The sequence below is a fragment of the Podarcis filfolensis genome, assembly GCF_964270895.1.
Source record: "Podarcis filfolensis genome assembly, chromosome: 11".
Classification (NCBI taxonomy): Eukaryota; Metazoa; Chordata; class Lepidosauria; order Squamata; family Lacertidae; genus Podarcis; species Podarcis filfolensis.
In genome coordinates, this window is record NC_139613.1 from 18,134,947 (window position 1) to 18,155,105 (window position 20,159).

Below are 20,159 nucleotides of genomic sequence, written 5' to 3' on the forward strand. Positions count from 1 at the left end.
GCCGCAGGCTAAAATCAATTCTAAAATGAATGTGCCTCTCTTATATCAAGACATTACTTCACATTATCTAGTTGGTGATAGTATTTACTCTCCACACCTGACTTTTCTGATTAGCTCCAATATATCCCGAGCCTGCTCTTTAAATATAATGTGATACTCAAACCATCCTAATAGATATTTTGACGTTTCCCATTTCCATCTTAAATCAGAGTTTCTAACTTTCAAGGAAGAATTTTCTCATGTCCAGTCTTTATCTTCACTTTTATACTATCACCCTAGAGAAGAAATCGATCTAATTCTATGCAAAGGAAATCAGTGTTTTATTTTTTCATTTACACCAGATAAAAGCATGATCTAAAATGACTGGAAGCGGAAACTAAAAAAAGATTTTATAGAATCTCCAAGGGGGCATTACCCAGTGATGTGTCTCTGTTGACGGAAGGCACTTAGACCCAGCAGAGGCTTCTGCCAGCAGGACATAGAGGGTGAGGTTTTTGCCAATTCTCCTTCCCTCAGCAGCTTCAATCTGCCCCAAAGGGTTGGGGGACTGTACAGTATAGTAGGGAGGGGAGTAAGTGGAAATTCCCTCCTTTCACTGATGAAAGCTTTCAGCTGAATCCAAGTGCCTCTGATCAGCAAAGTGACATGCTGGACACCCTATAGCCCAACCATTTCTGAATTTATCAAAGGATACCCAGCCACGTTCTATAAACCTCGTCTTTATCCATTAAGCACACAGTGGACGCTCGGGTTGCGAACGTGATCCGTGTGGGATGCATGTTCGCAACCCACGTCTGCACATGCGTGGGTTGGGATTCAGTGCTTCTGCACATGCGCAAAGCGCGATTTAGCGCTTCTGCGCATGTGCGACTGCCGAAACCCGGAAGTAACCCGTTCTGGTACTTCCGGGTTTCAGCGGTCCGCAACCCGAAAAAACGCAATCTGGAGTGGCTGTAACCCGAGGTATGGCTATACAGAATACCTTCAGATTAGAAAGTTAATGCCTTCTCAAAATGGATAGGCAAAAGGAGATTCCAACTGAACATCAGGAAGAACTTTCTAACAGCAAGAGCTATTCAAGAGTGGAACAGACTCTCTCATAAGGTTGAGGACTCTCCTTCCTTGGAGCTTTTTTAAGCAGAGGTTGGATGGCCATCTATCATGGATGCTTTAGTTGAGATTCCTTCACTGCAGGTGGTTGGACTAGATGACCCCTGAGGTGCCTTCCAGCTCTACGATTCTATTGATTTCACTGGCCAGACCCATGATCTGCTTTTTCCCCAAAGGGAATTTACTAGCTGTGCTGGCACTGCTGTGCTGGCACTGCTGTGCATACTTACTTGACGGCGCAGATTCACTTTCACTGTTGTGCCTTGAACTGGTAGATTCAGAGTTCAAACTGAGCGTGCTGGGAATAGAGGAGAGTTCGTTGCAGAGTTGCTCCATGTCATCGGGGACGACTGGCCAAGGCTGCCTACGACTGTGTCTCACTGCATCCCAGTTGTGATGCTTCAGAATGTCACAACCTTGTTTTGTTTTGGCGATCAGGCCAAGCACATAGACACACGTCCTATGTTTATAAAACAGAAATCCAGTTCAAACAAATATGTATTTCACATTCAGGCCACCAAAACAATTCTCCAGCTTCTTTTCCCTCCCCTCAGGAAATGTTACTTCTGCTGTCAATATACATGTGAAATAAAAAATACAAATCATTTGTGTAAGCTGGCCTACAACTCTGAGGTGTAATCTTGTACATGGCTACTCAGAAATAAGTCTCACTTAGTTCAAGGAGGCTTATTCCTAGATAAGGGTGCAGCCTTATTCTCTAAGGGGATACAGAGTAGAACTAGGCATGTAACAGATATGAGTGTTATTCCATTTACTACATGCCTCTATTACTTAAAATTATTATCACTCAATACAGTAGGAGACATCCAGTTTTGTCCCCATCTTCTGTGTATGCTCCACAAATCATGACTACAAAACACCCACACCCACACCCACAAATAAGGCTGCAAAACTAATGTCACACAGAAAATCTATTAACATAATAGTAAGTAGCAACTTGCTCTTTTAATAGTAAGTCACCTGATTTTTTTTTAAAATAAAAAGGGTGTTGTGCCTTTCTTCATCTTAAAATTATATACCGTTTCTAAAGAATGAAGCAGCAGATGGCATAGAATCATTTTAAAGACTTCAGGGCAAAATAAAAATCCTATAAACCCTTTAAATGTCAATTTCAAACCATGTTATACCTACCCTCTAATAGATAGGACTTCACAATGCTGGGCAAGTGCCAATATATCAGGGATGACATTTTCTTCTTGAAGCAAATTCAGACCCCAGTTTGAAGATCCAATGTTACCCTGTAATGTAAATAATTTGTGATCAAATTTGCTATTGGCTGATATTGCTGATACTATGTCATATAACAAAGGAGTATTGGTTAGAACTTGATGAACAAACTTTAGATATTTTGTATACAGTGTAAGCTATAAATTTCTTTATACCTACAGCCGAGTCTCTTTCACCCCAATTCAAGCCTTTTTAAAAAAAATATTTAATAGAACCTTGTTACAGTCTACCTACTTTCCCAACTTCACAGAAATGACTTTAAATCTTTTATATTCTTCTCTCTCTCTCTCTCTCTCTCTCTCTCACACACACACACACACACACACACACACACACAAAAATTATGATTGTTAATTTGGCTAGAAATATAGGGTTGGGTTGATATGCTGCCTTCCACATTGCAGAGTCTTTTGTCTTTAGATGCAATGCCCTCATGTACCTCACCTTCTACAATTTGAGAACTCTTTTGGATTAAAAGGAAAAAGACAGTGGCTTCAAACACTGAAAATTGATTATCAAATCCTGAATGCCCTACTATTAGTAGTCAAGACAAATCTATATTATTCAGGGAAATAACGTGTATTAAGTGCTTAGTAATTATTTGCTGTATCTGTGGACATTTACAGTGGTACCTCGGGTTAAGAACTTACCGTATTTTCCGGCGTATAAGACAACTGGGCATATAAGACGACCCCCAACTTTTCCAGTTAAAATATAGAGTTTGGGATATACTCGCCATATAAGACTACCCCTCTTCCAACGCACACAAATTAAAAATTAAAAAACCAGTCTCCAGTCCGGCTCGGAAATCTGCTCCACTTCCCAGTGGCCAGGGTGGGTGGGGCGCGTTGCCGGGTCCATTTGAACAGAGGAGCGAGCTGGAGGGCTTCCTCTTTGGCTCGCTTCCTCAATCGCTGGATGTCGCTGAACTTCACTCAGTTATTGCTTTTCTCGGACCTGCTGAAGCATTTTGGGGTGATTTTTTACTGCTTTTGTTGAGCCGCTCTCGTGGAATTTGCTTGGGACGTGGAACAGCTGACAGGCGCCGTTTCAAACCAGCGTGGCTGGAAAAAAGCCTTTATCAGACACCCAGAACCAATTGGCAGTGGGTGAGACCATCGCTGTGCGTGGGGAGCAGGGCATTTGAGAGGAGTGTTGCCTCAACTGCCGCTCTCGCTTTACAACTTTGCCGCCCTCGTAGTGAAAAAGCTTCCAGGTTTCTCTGTTCCCGGCCACCTCCCCCTCTCAGCTTCCCCTGTCCGAACTGCTCCCTTTGTCATTGCCCTCGCGGCTTGATAATCGGCTTCCCTCCCCCTCCCAGTCGTTTTCTACCTTCGCTTGCCCCTTCGGCTGTGCTGCGCTTAATGCTGTTGTTGGTTCCCTGCCTTTGTTGTGAGCCTTTCCTTCTCTTTTACTGTGGGGGCTGCTTGGGCTGAGGCAGCGGCCACGTGTCTAGTTGCTGAGGCAATGTGAGGCCGACATTTTGGACCACGTGGTCTACTACCGGGAGCGGTTAGGGCCGTTCTGTTGCTGGTGATTGGGGGGGGGGCTTCTGGGGCCAATTTTCAAGTGTATTTCTGCTTCATCTAGAGAGCTTGGTGCCCTCTGATTTAATCTGCTTTTGCTTTGTCCTTTGGTGGGGAGTTGCTGCAGGAGCTGCTGCTGTAGCCAGCGTATAAGACGACCCCCAACTTTTGAGAAGATTTTCCTGGGTTAAAAAGTAGTCTTATACGCCAGAAAATACAGTTAATTCGTTCTGGAGGTCCGTTCTTAACCTGAAACTGTTCTTAACCTGAACCACTTTAGCTAATGGGGCCTCCCGCTGCCACCGCACTATTTCTGTTCTCATCCTGTAGCAAAGTTCTTAACCCGAGGTACTATTTCTGGTTTAGCGGAGTCTGTAACCTGAAGTGTCTGTAACCTGAGGTACCACTGTAATTTGCAACATCCAAAAATCAAAAACAGATCTTTGCGGGAACCATTATTGTTATTTTGGTTGCAGAAATGCAGAAAACACAATGGTGGGTTTTTTAATTTTTTTACTAACCAGAGCCCAGAGAGCTGCCTTCAGCTGCTTAATCCCTTCCCATTTATCCAGCATGGGGGAACGAACAGTGTAACTCAGGTCAGGAACAATACTCTAAAGAATAAAAAGATCAATCACAAAGTAGCTTCAATGTGAAGCTTAACATTCTTCAAATCTGCTGGATTGCTTTTCAAACTCACACAAATGCTAAGAGCAAAATACAAATAGGTTTAGTTATTTTTTTAATATAAAAAAAAACATTGAAAACTAATGTTTCAAAAACCACCAACCATTTAAACAAGAGCACCAATGGTAAAACTAAAGGCAGATATACAGAACAATGATAATAGCTCTGGTCACCAAATAAGGCTTTTTTTTTCATTTCAAGAAGAAATATTTAAAAACACAAACATGTAATTCAATTTCTATAAAAATAAGCCAGTATTCTTTTCTTCTTTCAATTCAAAATTGAGAAGACACAGCTCAGAATTGGATCACATAAAGCTAAGAACAGCAGTATCTTGCACATTTCAGAACCAATCAGCTAGTCCTTAGCTGTGGCATCTCAGAATGAAGAAAGGAAGGGGGAAAAGCAAATCCATGCACAAGTTGTGTGCTGTAAAGCGCATTCCCTTCCAGCTGAAAACAGTTCATGGAAAGCAGATGCCAAAAGTTTCTGATCTCTCAGCACGGCTGATATTGTGGCCCTGCCTCCCTTCTCTCTCTCTGCTGCAGCCTTATGGAATGACTGCAGCTAGGCAATAGCTGGTAGAAGACGATACCACCACCTACCAGTGTTTGACACCCTACCCCAGAAGTCAATATTCATAGCCTAAAAATGCAGAAAGAACTAAAAGGCAGACCAAAGCAGTTCCGCTGCAGAAGGGCCCCTTTCATGATTCTTTGGGTCAATTCCCATGGGATTACCAAAAAAAGGACTTGGGGCAGCATCTAAGTCCACTTGCCCAACAAACCTCCCCCCCTTGCCCTCCCCCAATCTGCTTTAGAAGGTTCATAGATCACAGAATTGTAGGGACCATGAGGTTCATCTAGTCCAACTGCCTGCAATGCAGGAATCTTTTGCCCAGTGTAGGACTTGAGGCCATGACCTTGGGGGAACCCCTAGCATAAATTTTGGGGATATTCGGTGAGGGGGACTCCTGCGACACAAGTGGAAATCCTTGAGCTAGCAGGACACAAACATTTTACTCAGTGCTACCTTGGCTACAACCCTTGCTTTCTGTTCTGCAAGCGAAGTCTATACATCTCTCACTCACTATTCCCATCAGTGAAAAAGAGTCTTCTATGTGCTCCAGCTAAGTGAGAAAATTTAATCCCTAGCCAAAGCAAGCTTATTTTATAGAACAAGGATGCATGCAAGGATGCATTTCTCTTCTGCAGTCTAAATAGAAAAAAACCCAAGCCAAATTTCCCAATGAGGTTGTATATGCCACACAACCCTGAACCAGTAACATCCGAACAAATTGGAGGCGGGGACCAATTCCAAGAAGGCTGCAATGTATTTACTGTTACCTTGATTTTGAATCAGGTATATTAAATTTCCTCACCTGAGCTTCCAACAAATGGCAGCCTGTTTTGTGGTGTACCAGTTGTCCATAGAGGTGAACCGGCAGATAGACATGTGGCCGCTGTAATCTGCCAGAAAGAAAAATGGTCTGTTTGCATAGTAAAGAATAGAAAGTGACCTTTCATACTGTATCACGGTGTGGTACGCTGGTTTGACATCAACCGATAGGAAGTGCCTACAGAGGGTGGTGAATACAGCACAAGATATTATGGGCTGTCCCATGAATCCGCTGGATGAAATAGTGGAAGAACGTTGCCTCAGGAGAGTGAGGAAAATTCTCAGGGATGATTCACACCCTGGCCGGCACTTTCTTGATCTCCTGCCCTCGGGCAGAAGATATAGAAGCATGATTAGTCGCACCAACAGGGTAAAGAACAGCTTCTATACATGGGCTGTTAGGGTGGTGAATGAAAAGATAACAACAGGGCAACTGACTTTCGGGTGTGGTGCGTGTGCGTCAGTAAACGAGGGGAATTAAGACTAAGAGAGCTGAGTGGGGGGTGCTCGTGTAATCTCACTGTATACAAGTTGTACAAGTGACAATAAAGTATTTCAATTTTTATTCCTTATGGCTATTTCAAAAACCAATCACACAGTCAGCTCATATGTAGCAATTGCTTTAGCAAACCAATCAAGATCGTTTACAACTTAGCTTACCTTTGGTTGCTCCGGCGAACATAGTTATCGCCATCAACAGGTTTGCGGTATGTGGTAAGTGCTTCATTGAGTTGCTCTTCTATCAAATCGACATACTTTAAGTTGTACTCCTAAGATGATGGGATACAGAGCTCATGAGAGAGAGAGAGAAATCTCCAGCAGATTTTTGTATTCATAATACTGTACTATGCGACACTGTGATCCAAATGAGAAAAACCTCCTTATTTTCATAATTCCAAGGGAACCACTGCAGGTTTTTGAAGTCACAACGTTTGATTAAAAGGCGAAAGCTATTTTGGAATGAAAATATTTATTTACATGCCTGGTGGCTCGGCTACATAGAACAGGGCCTTTAGTGTTGTGGCACCAGTTCTCTGGAATTCCCTTCCTCCTTCAACTGTGGGCTTTTGGTATATACAAAAAACCATTTTTCTTCACCTGATCTTTACTAGTTTTTTTATTATTGTTAATTTGTCCATTAATAGCATTTTGAATATGTTTGAAGTTTTACTATGCTTTTATGTTTTGTTGTTTCATGATGTTGTTTCATGTTCTTGGATATTCTGATGTTTAGCTGTCTAAACACTTTGCAATAAATTAATTACTTCACAATGCAGAGCCTTTTGTTCTAGAATAATGGTTGGCAAGACTGGGAAATGGCTAAAACCCTATTATCCCTAGAACATTCTCTGTCTCTCATTTTTACAGAGTAACCTGTCTGATATAAATGGGGAAATTGTTTCTAACTTGTCAATTTCCTCTCCACAGCACTTCTGCACAGTTCTCTTCCATGATGGAGCAGATCTCTACCCCATTTAGTAAGTGAATACATTCAAGTGTCATTTCCTATGTTGCCAAAGGATTTATTCTCCTCTTCAAATTTTGGCCCAAATAGCCTTTTTCAAAAAAGGTGAAACTACATGTTATGTTGAATCATTTCCAGCAGCCACATTTTCTAACCAAAGGCAGCTCTGGGTGAGAGCAAACTGGTGTGGGCATTTCTCTTCTGGGCAAAGCTTAGCCTTTCCTCCCTGATGCTTTTTCTCTGTCAATCTGCCCCGTGTCCTTTTCCTCTGAAGCATCCTGAGTGCTTATCTTCAAATATACACCTGGAATCCTCCTTCCTGTAACTTCTTAACTTAAACTCCCTGGGAGCTGTTTCCTCCTAGATACAGAGCTGTATAAAGTACAGTTTGAACAAAAGTTATCCAAAGAGAATCTAATTCCAGTGGGAAAATCGGTTCTGGATCAGGCCTGTAAGCCTAACTTTTCAATTCTCATATGCCAGTAGCTTATACATAATGGGCCCAACAAAAGCAGGACTGTTAGATGCAATGAAGCTGAGCACTATGCCTAAATTCAGGAACCCTTAAAAACCCATCAGGTCCACAGACCTGAAAGCAATTCAAGAGGCTCTATCTCACCTTCTGAATGAAGAAACACAACTGGACCATGATTGGATGGGGCTAGCACATTCATTCTAGGGAAGTCTAAAGGGCTGGCTTTAGCCAAGCAAAGTCTCAGCATAACAAGGAGAGATGTATTTTAAGTTATCAATTTCACAAGAGAGATTTGGATTTGTTTAAAAGTACCTTCTGCCATTTCTCCATTTGTTTTGTCACATAGCCTCGTTCATTTAGATAGGAAAACCCTTTTGGGATTGACAGGAACCTGAAAAAGTACCATCATATACCATTTATAAACATGTTCACCGATTAGGAAAATGCAAGATAATTTGGTTTGTTCTCATATGAAGTAACATATTTAGTGTTTACCTTAAGAGCAGCAGCAAGCCCTTGTCTCCAAGATGAGACAACGCTGGTTTCATCTGAATAAGAGCATGAAGATTTGCCTAAAAGAGAGAGCCAGGGAGTGGCAGGGCAGTTATGTCTCAGGAAATCAGTTCGGTTACACTGGCACTCACATCAATAAGGAATTAGCAGGAAATTTCAATATATACAGTAATGGGGAGGCCTCCCCATCCCTGGTGCTTGCCCCGCTTGGGTGGGAGCCAGGGATCCTTTAACTGCTCGGAGGGGAGCAGCAACTGCACACTCTTCAGCTGAGCAATTAAAAGATGCAGACGGAGAAACAAGCAATATCCACAGGAGGAAGTCGCTAGCAGAGGGACTCAGGAGCAGTGGCAGTTTCACCAGTGATATACCGCTGAATGAAGCCGACATCACAGACTGGTCCTGGATGATATATCGCCCAGGCCTAAGACCATTGCATGAGAAGCATGACGTGCTTCTCAATAAACTGATACACAACAGTATTCACTCACAGTAACTTTAAGAATGGACGGCAGGATTCTCACCTTGTCTTCACATGCCTCATCGAGGATATCAAGTGCTTCGGAAGAAATGGCTTTATTCTTGTCATGGAGCTGGGTGACCAGTAACTCGATTCCCCAGTTGCTGAAGAACTCTACGTTGGCTCTCAGCAGTACTCGTAAGTGTTTTGTGGCATATAGCCTACAGCTCTATGAAGCAAGTAAACAAGCAAATCAACGGCAAGGGAAATACAGTAGAGAAAAGTAGATTTTGCACACAGAAAGCCAGATCCATGCTCTCTCCAAGCACTCGGCTTGAACATACACAATGTGGGAAGTGGTCAGGGATATACACACAAGCACACCAACATCAATGAGAGTGCAGGTTCCACTTTAAATCATATCATAGTGGAAAAGTCTGAACGAGGCTTTTAAAGCACGTTCAGACCCTACCACTTAACACAAGAAGGTCAAGGTGGTGTGGCTGCACCTATACCTCTCCCTACTTTTAGCTCACATATATTGATGCAGAACACCTAGAGCCATTCATTTAACAAGCCATCAAAATTAAATGCAAATGATATACTGCCTTGAGATTATACTGAGGCTGAGAGAAAGCAACTGATCCAAAAGTCACAAGCTCAGGGCTGAGATCAAAAACGTATTTACACCTAGGCCTCCCTAGGCCAACGTTCTATCCGTAACACCACCCTGTGAAAACATCCATTTAAATATAATCCTCAGAATGTAGGCATTTAGAGGAGTTGTCACTTACATCTGTAGATGCCGTTAGGATTTTGGAAAGAATGACTCTTGCTAATCCATCTCTGCTGTAGTCCAAACTAGAAACAGTCAGTTTGAGTAAGTGATCCTGGTTCTTCAAGGAGCAAAGATTAAGAAGACTGGAAAAAGATGGAAACATTTAATTGTAAATCTGTATGAGAATTGGACTAACTTTAAAAGTCCCTCCATTTCCCCTTCCTTGGTTGCCTTTCTCCACTATCAAATTTTAAACTAAGTTCTTCAGGCCAGGAATATTTCTTCCCTCTGCTAAAAAAGGTAAAGGTAAAGGACCCCTGACAGTTAAGTCCAGTCGCAGACAACTCTGGGGTCTCGCTTTACAGCCGAGGAAGCTGGCGTTTGTCTGCAGACAGTTTTTCCGGGTCATGTGGCCAGCATAACTAAGCCACTTCTGGCACAACGGAGCACTGAAACCAGAGGAGCACACGGAAATGCCGTTTACCTTCCCGCCAGAGTGGTACCTATTTATCTACTTGCACTTTTTGGGCATGCTTTCGAACTGCTAGGTTGACAGGAACTGGGACAGAGGAATGGGAGCTCACCCTGTCACAGGGATTCGAACTGCCAACCTTCTGATTGGCAAGCCCAAGAAGCTCAGTGGTTTAGACCACAGCACCACCCGCGTCCCCCTGCTAAGTTACCCTAAAATCCCATGTAGTCCAACAGGATATAAATTATTTCTATTGAATGGAAGCTGGAGAGTTTTCTCCAGCTTTCAGCATAGAAAGCTTTCTTTTCCTGAAAAATGACAGCATGCTTGGTCTATAGATTAGTTAAAAACTTTATAAACAAATACAGACTTGGGGAAATGTTTTGCATATTATCTTTTTAAAATGTACTGTCACTTTCATAAAATCTAATTGCACACTTTTGAATCTAGCACTATTCTTAATAATGTAGATGAAATATAGATGGTTTGGATGAGCTCATTCAACTTTAACAGTATATGCGACCTAGTTCCTTTAGGAATCTATTTATCTTTTTATTTTTACAAAAAATGTAAAAATTAGGGTCAATTAACCACGTCTGGTTATACAGAAATTTAAAGAACAGTGAAAGAATTCATTTTAAAACTTCCAGGATCTGAGTAGTTCAAAAGAATCTTATAACTGAAGATAATGCTTACCACTGAAACACGTTACACTTTTCAAGCATTTTCACTCCGTGGGGTTGACAGGAGAGCGTACCAAAAAACAAGAAGTAGTGCTGACTAAGAGTGTTAAGTAACCCATTGTTCTGGAGGCTGCGTTCTGGTTTCAGTCCAGAAGAAGAATTGAGCCACTGTACAATATCTTTCACTAACTCTTCGAGGTAACCATGTCCATCCTGCTTCAAAGAGAAAGGAAAAAACTTCAGTTCCTTTGGCAGCATTTCCCTGCCTCATTGAAAAAAGACACCCATTTACATTTCTTTGGGCACAAGAGAAAGAAAGCAACCATCAAACTGAAAAGCACCCGATAAATTAAAACCAGAAGAAAACCCTTCATTGTGAAAACGCTGCAACATGTGTAAACTTTAAAATGTGGGGAGAATCTGCTGTGATACTGCCCTCAGATGATCTTGTCACAAGCTGAAAAGTCAATTCCTGTGGGGATTATGGCTGTCACAAGAGTAAATAAGCCTCAGGCAGTCCCAGGTTTTGTGAGCGCTTAACAGTGGCAGGTGACGAGTGAAGCAGCTCAAGAACAGGTTTTTACAAAAGTGAACATAACACCTTCTGGTCCTTTCCCTCTTCCACCAGCTTCTGAATTTTGTCAAACAAAAACAAAAGAAGAAAATAGACTAGGACGAACACCTTTAAGTTGTTACCCCTTATGTGTCACAGAGAATTAGGAATGCAAGGCATTAGGCTACAGAAAGTTGAGATAATTTTAAGTCTGTATCTACCTTTTGTTGCACCTGCCTTCCTTCCTTCTTTCCTTCCTGTCTTCCTTCCTGAGGGGCAAAAGGGCATGTTGATTTGACCTCTGTATCATCCCCTCCCAGTATCCTGAAGCCTATCAGGCTGGTGTGTAAATTTCATAGGCAACACTCCACAAATATGAAAGCTAGATTTTTCATTAAGTGATCTTCATCTATTTATGCTTCCTAGAGTCCATGATGCTTTGGTTTGTAGACAAAGGAATGTAGAGGAGACTTTGACATTTATTCCTGAATCCACTACTGCCTCTTATAATAGATCTCCTACAGTGCATAAGGGATGAATCAGGTGTCTTAATATTCCAGCTAGGGAAAGTCTCAGGATCTATAACCACCATTTTTCTTTGTAATGGGCTGCAATTTTATCCTCTATGCTTTGTTTCCAGAGGTGTTGCTCAGCTGATAAGGCTTCCTTCAGTGAAATGAAGAGGGATGCAATTTTTGGCGATTACCTCTCCAGCCTGTAGACACTTGCACCACTAATAAATCTGCTCCAGAGAACCGGGAGACCCTTCAGAGCAGATTTAGGGGGCACAGGGATCTGCAGGTGGAAAAGGAACTGTTGGAAATTGCTTCCCCTGCCACTCTGCTAATGTTAAGCCTGACCATCAGCTGAACGACACTGTTGGATATACTTGTGTGTTCTGAATAATAAACTTAAGGCACCAAAGGCACCTGTTCATCCTCTAGAGTAGGCATGTCCAACACCCAAGAGACTGCAATCTACCCCCACTATAAAAAAACTGGCAGTGATCTACCTATTGGATTGACCAAAGTTGTTGAGCTTTTTTGGGGAGTGGGGGGGACGACTGGAGATCGACCAGTTCGACATGCCTGCTCTACAGTTTAGGCAGCGAGGATAGGCAGAGTAACTGAGAAGTTACTTGGTAACCAGCTAGATCTCTCCTCCCATAAAACTGAGAGATCTACTGCTCTGTTAACTGAGTTGGTTAAAGTTAGTGATTCACTGGCCATTCAGGATGAGGGTAACTAGACACCCATTTAATACAGCTTACCTAGTGATGTCCTGCGGTGAAAGGTTAAGGAGCAGGGTAAAGACTATGAAGGACTCCAGGGATATCAAGCCATTTTTATTTTATTAATGAACTGCTACAGTTTAGGGCTCTTACTAATGTGTTACATTCCCCCCAACTTTATATATCAATGGGATAAGCCATACATTTTTATAAACTCCATTCTTCTTCTAAGATTTTGACCAGCAAATACTCATATTTCCCAGCCTGAATTAAATGTTCCAATTGCACTTCCTTTAGACCTGGCAAACGTGGTCTAATGAATCTTCTAAATTTTTTTAGAATATGCAATAAAGGGAATAACTCGCCAAAAGGTAATGCCAACAATACAAGAAGCTGCTAGTAGTTACTTAGAGCTAAACAAAATGAATCTTACCTCTTCAGATTCAAGGAGATACTCAGTTAACTGGCAACCTACAACTGTGAGCTGTTTGGCCTTTGCGTAATCCAGATCCAGGTTGGCATACAATTTGCTGCTGGGCTTGTAAAAATACATCAGTCGCCGTATAAATCTAACATTAAACAGACATATGAGGTGCTGAAAAGTTTGTTGCAAGCTTCAGGCAAATGTGTATACCACACTGTTTTATCTACGAGATGGCGAAGAGGCTTTATGTTTTCAAATGTTAGCACCTGTACTTAAATGCAAATGCTATTATAGGGTCATAGTGAAGTCAATACATTCTCTTCCCATACTAGCCTGCCTGCTCCCTGCTGCTAGCTTATGTATTGCTTGTGATTGTACTGGTTTACTGATGGAAGAGCAGATTAGTTTCCTAATACAAAAAAGCCCAAGCAATATGCATTTATTAATTTATTTGTTCATTCTATTTGCACGCTACCATTTAACTAAGTTCTATGTGCAATATATGGAAACATTAAAAATATATAGCTACAATTCAAAACTTTACACAAAAAAACTTTAAAAACAATTATAAAAATTCCAGCAGCCAAATCTAAAATCAGCTCATGGACAGAAGCTAAAACCAATATAAAACTAGTAACTGGGAAACTTGGTCCAAAGATGTAATGCACCAAAGAGATGTACCCAGTACAATTTTTTAAAACCTATGAAAACAAGAAGGGTCTTGACCTGGTGCCAGGGAAGCAACTCTTGCTGAGGCAGTCAATAAATAGGGTGCCATCAGGAGAAAGGTCATATTCTTTGTAACCATCCTTCTTACTCAATTAGGCAGGGGAAACTCGAGATCGGCATCCCTGTCCTTTTTCCCCAAGAGAGTTAATTCAATTCAGTGAATTGCCTTTTCTAATTCGTAACACACAAAAGGCCAGGTTATTCAAAACTGTAACTGGGGAAAAGACAGAAATGCAAACACCTTTTCAGGAAATGTGTCACATTTCTTAGCAAGTGATGGTAAAAAACATAAAGCAAATAATGAACGAGTTCACCTTTGAAAACACACACACAGCAAATAGAAGCCAGTGTGATGTAGTGGTTAGAGTGTCAGACTAAGACCTAGGAGACTGAGGGTCCTAGTCTTAAGTACAGTCGTACCTTGGATCTCAAATGCCTTGGCTCCAGAACAAATTGGCCCCCGAACAATCGAAACCCAGAAGTGAGTGTTCCGGTTTTCAAACTTTCTTTCGGAACCCGAACATCCGACACGGGTTCTGCGGCTTCCTGCAGCCAATCAGAAGCCACGCTTTGGTTTCCGAACGCTTCGGAAGCTGAACAGACTTCCAGAATGGATTCTGTTCGACTTCCAAGATACGACTGTACAGACAATGTGCCCCACAATTTACAAGTGTCAAGAACACCCAGAAGCAGTTGTAGGAGGAAAAGCAAGCTGCCAAGGCAGAATGGAACTGCCCTCCATTAGTAAATATGAATACCTGTTCCATTGTTCATCTTTGTTGAACTTTACGCTGATATTTGGCCACTGCAAAATAGATAGAGAGTTTTGTAAGACCACTTCCTTTCATTTCACTTTAATCCTCAGACGTTAATTAGGGGGCCATTTAACGGCTTACCTTTAGTATGGTCCCTATCAGATTCCAATTCCACTCAAGATTCTCTTTGTGATGAAGAACTTGGCTGTCTCTTAGATTAATTAACAGTGCTTCATCGGTATCCTTGAAGAGCAGAAGGAAGAAGAGAAATCAAAGTTCAAACTGCTGCAACACTGCATCAACATTAGAAAGTAATATACAAGTTTGCAGATTATTAAAATATATTGAACTGTAGACAGACCACCACCAAAATGTATGCCCACATTTTCTCTCTCTCTGCACTCAGAAGCCATGCCAGATTTCTAGTGCAAGTTTCCCCATCCTATCCCCCCATGAAAGGTTTTCATTTAAACTCGTAATTCCTAGCAACTCTTATTTTGGAAATTCAGTTTAAATCAATGAAGATTATTTGCTGTTTACAAAAAAAATAAGGAAAATCACAGACATTGCAGTAAAATAGCTACCTTTAGGATAAAGATGTCTTTCTGCACACGATACTGATCCCTTCGCTGATGTGTTGACATGGCTTTCTGAACAATGTGATCTAGATGAAGGCTATAAGGTTTCGGTCCTCGTTTCTTCATTTCATGAAAGCGTTTTAGACAATTTAGTGCAGCGCTGGCCCGTCTACCAAGGGGGAAAGTTGACAAGTCAAAATTTTATATAAGATTACTGCCTTAGTAAGGATCTGAAAGGATATGAAATATAGTCAAACTGCATTTCCCAGGGATCTTTGCACTAGAAGATGACTTCAAAGTCTAACAATGGCCTGAACAACACAGCCCCGCCCCCCTTTGCACCTGCCTGTCACAGCTACAGGAAGAATGGTGGGGAGGCATCCAGGAGCCAGTATGCTCCTGGTTGCATGACCAAGCCTCAACCTTGGACAGAGATGACCTTTTACAGAAACTAATCTTAGGCAGATATAAACTGAGCCTAAATTTGTTCCTTTTAGGAGCGCTCCCAATTTTAAATTAGGACAGGAAAACATTCCATTTGACTACTTAAATGGCTACTGTAAAAGTTTATCACAAGCATTCTGGAGCAAACCACAACTCATTCATTAAAGCGTAATCACACCATTTTGGGGTTCGTGATCACAGGCTTTAAGAAGAGGGAAAATCCAGAATTTGAACCTGACTAGAGATAACTACTGATTTGAGCAAGATGCAACCTTTATTTCAATGGGAAAAAATAGTTGAAATCAGATTATTAACTGGATTAAATAGTGATTACACTCTGAACATTCTGTTACAAACAGATTTGGGATTCCACTCCCACACCCCAAGGTATATGATAAAATGAGCTTTCTCGTATTTTTACGTTACCCGATACTTGTCATAATAACTATTCATTCAAATTTTCCTTATACAATTGTTCTATATCAGTTATATTTTGGTACAGATTGGTTAGGCCAGGGTTTAAAGTGATTTCATGTAACCGTGTTACATATTGATGAAGAAAATGTTTTTAAAAATGGGGTCAACTGGGGAAACATTTAGATCAATTATATGAACACTGCAATAGATTCCTAATAGGTATTTTCTCAGTACATTATGTATTTAAATGGGAAAAACTTATGAAGATATAAATGAGTGGTACAGAAGATAAAAACACCAGATTACAGTAAGTAGTCTTGAATATATCAAAACCTCCCTCACTATGAACCACAATTATTTCTTTCTCTCTCTCTTCTTTTTTAAAAAAGGAAATAAAGATACCAAAAGGCTTATGAATTTACTGAACCAGTGCTGCTGGCATAATCACTCATTGCATGAATGGTAGGGTGCCCAATAAAATTTGCGAATGGCTTTTAATTTTGGCGGGTACAGGACGTTGCTTCACAGAACATATTATAAACTGTACTGCGTTTCTAAGGACTTGCACGTGAAGTCCAAACAGAAATATTAACACACTTGAAAACAAATGAAAACTTCAGAACAAGAAAACTAGAAAATCATGCTTATTGTTTTCATTTTAAACAAGCACAATCTGTCTTAATCAAGAGCTGTTTCAGCAAGACAAATATTCAGGTTTTACAGGAAGCAAAATCCCTGAGTAAATTCGTCAGCTAGAAATTTTGGGTACAATCCTAATTTAGAAATCAATGGTAGAGCTCCTCTAGTGATACAGGCATTGCAGCCTGAATTCCTGAATTCTTTAGATATCTGCTAAATGTTGATTCTGGGAAACTTGACAAACGTCAAGTTTGCTTGTTTGTTTCCAAGCCTAAGTCAACACACTTGGTAAGACAAAAAAAAATTTTTCCTTCCAGTAGCACCTTAAAGACCAACTAAGTTAGTTCTTGGTATGAGCTTTCGTGTGCATGCACACTTCTTCAGATACTTCTTCAGGTATCTGAAGAAGTGTGCATGCACACGAAAGCTCATACCAAGAACTAACTTAGTTGGTCTTTAAGGTGCTCCTGGAAGGAAAATTTTTTTTTTTGTTTTGACTATGGCAGACCAACACGGCTACCTATCTGTAACTGGAACACTTGGTAAGGAAGACCATAGGTCGAATCCAAAACTGCCCATACACAAGGAATGGACTTGCTCTTGTGCAACAAAACCTCCCCCTTCCTCTCCTTTACAGCAACCTATATGTCCCCTCAAATCTGCTCCGCGACAGAAGTCTGTGCGTGTAACACTGGGCACCAAGCACTGGGCCAGAGAGCACCTCATGCAAAGCTAAACCATGGCTTAATGCAAATGAACAAATGTGCAGGATCCCAAAGTGCAGATTATGGCTACAGTGCTCCTTTCAACCTAAGCATTACATCCAAACGTGGGCTTGTGGACTGTCTCCCCTGTACCACAAGCAGTAAACCACGGACGAACCCTGGGGTTGTACTCAACTAACTTTTACTTAGACCCACTGAAATGAATGGACCTAAACTGACCATGCCATTACTTTCAATGCACCTACTTTGAATTAATTCAATACTACCCCTGATTATAGCTTGTGGTTCATCTGGAGCACCAAACCATGGCTTAGTCCCATGGCTTAGCCCTGGGTAGCACAGAAGCAGCAAACTGGGGGAGGAGGTCAGTGGCTACAATCTTCACTCCAGGAACCTAAATGGCTTGGCTTTGCCTTACATGTAAACTAGGTCAGTTAGATTAATTATCTGTAATACAGAAAACACAGGGTGAAGAAAAATTCTTAATTTCCCCACTTTATGGAAGGTGGACTTTATGTACATACAATGTACATAGTAGATAGCTTAGTTTATTAGCCAAAAGAAGAAGAGAAACTTGTGTCCTTGTTTTCATGGCTTTTGTTTCTTCCTGCTCTTCGTCCTGTTTCTGCTGGGGGTTTTTTATTATCTTGAAAGCCTTTCAGACATGGTACCCATTGATAAATGTTTTTACTATCATGCCCACTGCTCTGTATTCTTTGGATAATATGGCTTTTAATTTCAAATATATAAAATCACTAAAGCCACCCATTTAGAAAACCGGAAGAAGTGCAGCTATACTGAATTGGATATGCCAATTTAGGGTAACTTCAGCAGGTTACTAAAATGTATGCTTACTGTCTCTTCTCCTTTGCGATGTCAAAAGAAGCTGCCATGTTCATTAAAGTTGGTAAGCAGTGTAAGTGATGGCTATGACAATGAGGAAGAATGGTGTTTGCCTGAAAGAGAGAAGAAACATCACAGATTTTCATTTTCAGATACAGCCCAGGTCTCACCCAATGAATACCTATTTAACTTGAATGGTATACAAAGAGAACTCTGCCAAAAGGAAATCGCTTTTCCCTTCTCTTTCCACTTCAGATACAATTAAGCTAATACAGATTTTTTTTAAGTAAATACTGAACTTGACATAAATTTAAAAACTTAAAAAATTGTCCAGTAGCACCTTAGAGACCAACTAAGTTTGTTCCAAACAACTGAATTTGACAACTGTAGAAAAAGCATTTGCTAACTGCTTGTATATGTTGCAGGCTTAGACAAGATTTCTAACAATTCTCTTGGAAAACCCACTTCCTTGAGATATTATCAGTTAGCAAACCGCATTAAAGGAGCCAACAAGCAGTGGATTCATGCATCTAATGAAGTTGAATGTAAGCTATTTATTATAGCTTATGCTATAAAAAATATTAATCTTTAGATTCTTGTTTTTGCTGCAAAAAACTAACTCAGCTGCTTTTCTGGAGAATGACTTTTATAGCTGGGGCTCTTAATTCTAAAAGTACAAAATTAACAACCTACAGAAATAATGAATGATGAACATGGAGCTTGTAAACCAATATGAGAGCTGACTGTGCTCTCTTGAGCTAGCATTAAATAGGGATGGCCAGTAATGCACTGAAGAAAGTGAGGATCCATCAGTGAACTAGCCGAGTTTCCATAGCTGAGACAAGTCTACAGGAAACTTGACTGGGCAGGAGCCATGCTTACACAGTCCCTAGTCCTTCTGGTAGTTCTCAGCAAGGCAGCAGGATTTTGAATCATAGCAGCAGGAAGGAAGTGAAAGATCCAGCTGCACAAATTTAAGATGGGGAACACCTGGATTGCCAGTGGTACATATGAAAAGGATCTGGGGGTTTTAGTAGACTACAAGCTTCACACGGGTCAACGGTGTGATGCAGCAGCAAAAGAAGCTAATGTTATTCTAGGCTGCAGCAACAGAAGTATAGTGTTCCAATCAAGAAAAGTCACAGAACCACTCTATTCTGCCTTGGTCAGATCACAGCTGGAGTACCGTGTCCAGTTCTAGGCAATACAATTTAAGGAGGATATTGACAAGCTGAAACATGTGCAGAGGAGTGCAACCAAGATGATCAAGGGTCTGAAAACCAAGCCTTATGAGGAACAGTGGAGGGAGTTGGGTATGTTTAGTCTGTTAAAGAGGAGACTCAGAGGAGATATGATAGCCATCTTCAAATATCTAAAGGGCTGTCACATGGGAGGATAGAGCAAGCTTGTTTTCTCCTGCTCTGGAGGATAGGACCCAAACCAATGGATTCAAGTTAAAAGAAAGGAGATGAAATAATTTTCTCACAGTAAGAACTTGTTGACAGTGGAACAGACTCCCATGGTAAGCGGTGGACTCGCCTTCATTGGAGGTTTTTAAGCAAAGGTTGGATGGCCATCTGTCATGTATGATCTAGTTGATATTCCTGCATTTAAGGGGGTTGGACTAGATCACCCTCGGGGGTACCTTCCAACTCTACAATTCTACGATCCTATGACCTTTTTATAACCTACTGCATCTTTTACTGGAGCAAGGACACACTTTCAGGGAACCAGAGAATTCTTTGTATTGGGTAACTATACCTTCTTCCTTAAGTAAAATATTCCTTTTAAAATTATTTTGTTTTCTTCCATCCTTGGAAGATTCCCAAAGTAAAGAATTTAACCATCAGTACATGAAACAAAGTCTTCCTTACCATATGCAAAAGTTCCCCAAGTAAGATTGTTGCTCTGACGGATACATGGTCATCGCTGCTTGTGATTACTTCAACTAGACCCTGGAGTAAGTAAGAAGTGAAACTCTATTGTAACCATCTCACTGTTCTGCT

At 41.0% G+C, this 20,159-nt stretch overlaps 1 protein-coding gene across 4 annotated transcripts in view; it reads right to left on the reverse strand.

Annotated features, from left to right (window-relative positions):
• RICTOR (RPTOR independent companion of MTOR complex 2) overlaps positions 1-20,159 on the reverse strand; it is a 63,045-nt gene that overhangs the window by 14,813 nt on the left and 28,073 nt on the right. For 2 of the 4 annotated variants that reach the window (XM_083575996.1, XM_083575999.1), the window contains 17 exons: positions 20,028-20,108; positions 18,166-18,266; positions 15,092-15,254; positions 14,649-14,750; positions 14,511-14,557; positions 13,033-13,168; positions 11,590-11,637; positions 10,829-11,031; positions 9,677-9,803; positions 8,947-9,111; positions 8,405-8,481; positions 8,222-8,300; positions 6,630-6,739; positions 5,953-6,040; positions 4,406-4,498; positions 2,263-2,369; positions 1,341-1,570 (listed from right to left, as the gene is read on the reverse strand). In XM_083575996.1, the coding sequence (XP_083432122.1) occupies positions 1,341-1,570; positions 2,263-2,369; positions 4,406-4,498; positions 5,953-6,040; positions 6,630-6,739; positions 8,222-8,300; positions 8,405-8,481; positions 8,947-9,111; positions 9,677-9,803; positions 10,829-11,031; positions 11,590-11,637; positions 13,033-13,168; positions 14,511-14,557; positions 14,649-14,750; positions 15,092-15,254; positions 18,166-18,266; positions 20,028-20,108 (1,957 nt within the window). The remainder of the gene's footprint in view (positions 1-1,340; positions 1,571-2,262; positions 2,370-4,405; positions 4,499-5,952; positions 6,041-6,629; positions 6,740-8,221; positions 8,301-8,404; positions 8,482-8,946; positions 9,112-9,676; positions 9,804-10,828; positions 11,032-11,589; positions 11,638-13,032; positions 13,169-14,510; positions 14,558-14,648; positions 14,751-15,091; positions 15,255-18,165; positions 18,267-20,027; positions 20,109-20,159) is intronic. The other 2 variants (XM_083575997.1, XM_083575998.1) reach the window with 2 other exon arrangements.